Below are 3,809 nucleotides of genomic sequence, written 5' to 3' on the forward strand. Positions count from 1 at the left end.
TGGTACAGTTTGTTGTTCGAAGCTCTTTAAACTTTCACAGATTTCCTAAAAAAGTGTGCAGATTTTCGCAGATTATATATTTAAACCAGGAAATTCGAGTAGCCGGAAAACTGCACAATTAAAGATAGAACTAACAAAAGGGCGAATGTCGCAAGCGTAAACAAACCGAGTGAGGGTTGATGCAAAAAATAACTCTCACCCGTTTTGTTTACATTTGCGACATTCGCCCTTTTGTTAATTCTATCTTCAATTGTGTAGTTTTCCGGCTACTCGAATTTTCTGGTTTAAATATAATCTGCGAAAATCTGCACACTTTTTTAGGAAATCTGTGAAAGTTTAAAAAGCTTCGAGCTTATTTTTTCGGTTTCCGAGCAGTCCCACACATTTTTTTTAGAAAATATGGCATCTCTGCTGTTGTTTACAATAATATTGATGGAAATGTCAGAAAGGTCTAAAAATAGCGAACATTCATTTTTCCCTTTAATCTTACAATGTGCGCCTAATTGTAAACAAAACGTTGGTTGTTCTTTCTAAACATACCTTACAGTAGTTGCTATATTAGTTTGAAGCAGAGCGTTTGAAGTATTATGTTCATGTACATAGTTAAAATTTTAGGCAGATAATTGTTGCTAGTGGCATTACATTGGAAATATATGGACGAGGTATGTGGTCCAAGATTTTCTTGTATTGTAATTTAATAACGTATATCGGAATTTTAGACAAAACCAAAATGCAACATCAATTCTCTGTTCGAGGCTGCTCGACTAGAAGACCGCTATTTAAAAATATGCGCTCCAATGGTAAGGTACAGCAAGTAAGTAAGCTTTTTGGATCTTATTTTATGGTTGTAATTTTCAATTTTCTTACAGATTAGAATTCCGAAACTTGGTTCGATCCTTTGGCACGGACTTAACTTTTACCAGCATGATAATGGCTGACTCCTTTTGTCAAAGCGAAAAGGCTCGACAGAATGAATTCACAACAAATAAAGGTACCAATAGTTTGCTAAATAATGTTACGCCGTTTATGTATGAAAAACATACATTTTAGTTGACTCACCGTTAATAGTGCAATTCGCGGCAAAAAATTCAATGGACTTTCTGTCTGCTACTGAAATGGCTTTTCCGTAAGAATAATAAAATATTTGTTTATTTTTACATTACTATAAAATAAAATATGATTTAGGTATGTTGACGGTGTTGATTTAAATTGCGGATGTCCTCAGCGTTGGGCTATGGTCGAGGGATACGGAAGTGCTTTGCTTAAGACACCGGAACTCATTGCTGATATATTGGCTGTAGTGCGGAGGAATTTCCCTAGTACATTTAGCGTTTCAGTGAAAGTAAGATTACTGCCAAATTCCCTTAAGGCCACCATTGACATGTGTCGAAAATTAGAATCTTGCGGAATAACCTTTATTACTGTGCATGGGAGAACACCAGTGGAAAAAACAAACGTTCCGGTAAACAAGGAGGCTCTAAAAGAAATAAAAAATAGTTTATTAATTCCTGTGGTAGCAAATGGCGACATCTTCAGCTTACAAAATGCCGATTTAATGCACGAGTTTACTAATTGTGATGGTAAGTTTTTTTTACTGATGATGTTCGAAAATTTATGTTTCTCTTTGTTCTTCTGAAGCTTGTTCATTACCTCGTCCCATAAATGTATTGATATCTTCATTGAGGTCAACAATAGATTCCTGGTGATGATTCAATCTTTGCATACCTTCTTTCAAGTCGGCCATTACACGAAAAAATTTTTCCACTTCAGGCACCATGCTTTGATCCAAAAGGTGATCATGACCCGTAATTGCGTTTAACTTCTCCAGTGATTTCTGTACATTAATTTTGCGATCTTCATCTACTACCAGTACTTCCTCTGGGTGTAATTCTCGAATGTCTTCTGTCAGGGTGCTGCTTAAATTCTCAAATGAAACTTGAGATAACGCTTCTTTTGCGTTCACAAATACGGTGTATGTTTCATCTAGTTGTTTTCGAATATCGGCAATTCTTGTTTGTATTAAGTTCTCTGACGAATTTTTCAAAGAAGAACTGCAGCATGATTCCGATTCTTCCATGTTTGCTTTTTTATTCTTTTAACGTTTAACATGGCATAAATAATTGTTGATGTAAGCTATCGTTGCTATGGTATTGCCCCTGACCAAATTCACTATGCAGCGCTGTACGTATACAGACTTGACTTGCTAATTTGAAATTACCTAGTAGGTATATGACTTCTCTGTGATATGACTACTCTTTGTGATATTATTACTTCTCTATAATGGCCCTATTTTGCGAGCCGCACTACAATTGTTACTCGCCGTGACTCGCCTTTTAAGTGTATTTAGGTTGGGCAATTTTTTGACAACATGCAGATTACAACATGTGGGATATGCCATGATGTCAGTTGTTGATCATCGAACATCGGAAACATCGGACAACAGTTTGGAACAAGTTGCATGCCAGATGTTGCCAATCGAGACTGCAGTTAACTACATACTGTAATCATAAAGACAAACTAAAAATTTAGGTCACCTATAAGATATAAGCCTTAAACACTTTTTTTTCGATTGTATTATGGATTACAGGCGTGATGGCTGCGCGTGGAATCCTCTCAAATCCCGCGCTTTTCGCCGGATGCGAAAAGACACCGCTTGAGTGTATTCAAAGATGGTTAAGTATTGCTACTGAAGCTGACACCAACATTACCTACCAGGCCATGCATCATCATTTAACGTTTATGGCAGAATCGCTGTTAACCAGGCAACAACGGATTGTTTTTAACAATCTCACTAAAGACAAACAACGTGTGCTGGATTTTTTCCGGGAAGAATTTGATCTCAAATCGCAGCCTTACGATCATCCTCCTAAACTCGGGTGCACTTATGATGATACAGCTTATCGGCAGAGGATGGATGCGACGATTGCATCCGAAGTTGTCAATACCACGGACTATCAGAGCGAGAGCACAGATGGCGCATATTTTACCAGTAGAATGAATGAATGTGGTGACCATAATATAAAAGAAGATGTGGATTTTATGGATGGGAATTTGTTTGAAGAAAATGAAATATAGAGAAGTAGATTGAAAAATAGTTTGTTTTTTCAACATTTTTTGCTTACTTTTACTTAATGACATCCTATCAAGTACGTATAAGACAACGTAAGTTTATTTCTGTATCTCTTTAAAAGTTAAAAGGTGTGCTGACTCTACTAGCTATATCTTAAAGCTACGAACTAAATGTTATAGAAATTTTGGTTTTAGCACGTTACGACTGACATCAAAGTCGAAGCTTATCATAAAACGTTTAAAATTACATAGCAAAAACTGCCAAATATGTTCTAGTCTGTTCTCCGGTATGGTACAAGTAAGATATAAAGAGCTATACTTCCAACAAAACCAAATAGGGATGTCAAGATTTTCGCGGATGCAAGGATAATCAATTCGTGAGGTCAAGATATCGGAGATGAAGATTCTTATTACGTTCAGAACAGTTTGCACGGGTTGAATTGATAAGTCTACAGCGCTTTTCGCATCTTACACTAGTTAACAAAATAAAACAAAAAGCGTGAACTCAGTAAGCTGAAGGTGATGTAAAATTGGTCGCTGAATCCGAAAATGTAGTCAGAAAAATTTAAAGTAGGATAGTTTTTGAGATATGCATTAAAGATTAAATTTTGCTTAAAGAAAAAAGTACATGCACATAAACACAAATTTCCCCGGCTGCGGTGCACCAATTTCAATTCTCTTTCTTCCATATTAAGAGGAGAAAATTTGCTATCGATTAGTTGAACTTCATTTTTCTGTAA

The 3,809-nt window shown here is 36.2% G+C and overlaps 1 protein-coding gene across 1 annotated transcript; it reads left to right on the forward strand.

Moving 5' to 3' along the window:
- The first annotated feature begins 513 nt into the window (after positions 1-513).
- On the forward strand, positions 514-3,075 carry LOC128739924 (tRNA-dihydrouridine(20a/20b) synthase [NAD(P)+]-like). The gene is made up of 6 exons (XM_053835425.1): positions 514-662; positions 720-814; positions 870-991; positions 1,051-1,126; positions 1,186-1,580; positions 2,588-3,075. Exons 1-6 carry the CDS (start codon positions 654-656, stop codon positions 3,073-3,075), a joined length of 1,185 nt encoding a protein of 394 aa, XP_053691400.1. The 5' UTR covers positions 514-653.
- Positions 3,076-3,809: the final 734 nt, after the last annotated feature.

Source organism: Sabethes cyaneus, chromosome 3 (assembly GCF_943734655.1).
Source record: "Sabethes cyaneus chromosome 3, idSabCyanKW18_F2, whole genome shotgun sequence".
Taxonomy (NCBI): Eukaryota; Metazoa; Arthropoda; class Insecta; order Diptera; family Culicidae; genus Sabethes; species Sabethes cyaneus.

Excerpts from the sequence above, each read along its gene's own strand:
- LOC128739924 (XM_053835425.1), top strand. Across the intron at positions 815-869 it reads CCAATGGTAAGGTACAGCAA|ATTAGAATTCCGAAACTTGG; the intron begins GTAAGTAAGCTT and ends ATTTTCTTACAG. Across the intron at positions 1,581-2,587 it reads CGAGTTTACTAATTGTGATG|GCGTGATGGCTGCGCGTGGA; the intron begins GTAAGTTTTTTT and ends TATGGATTACAG.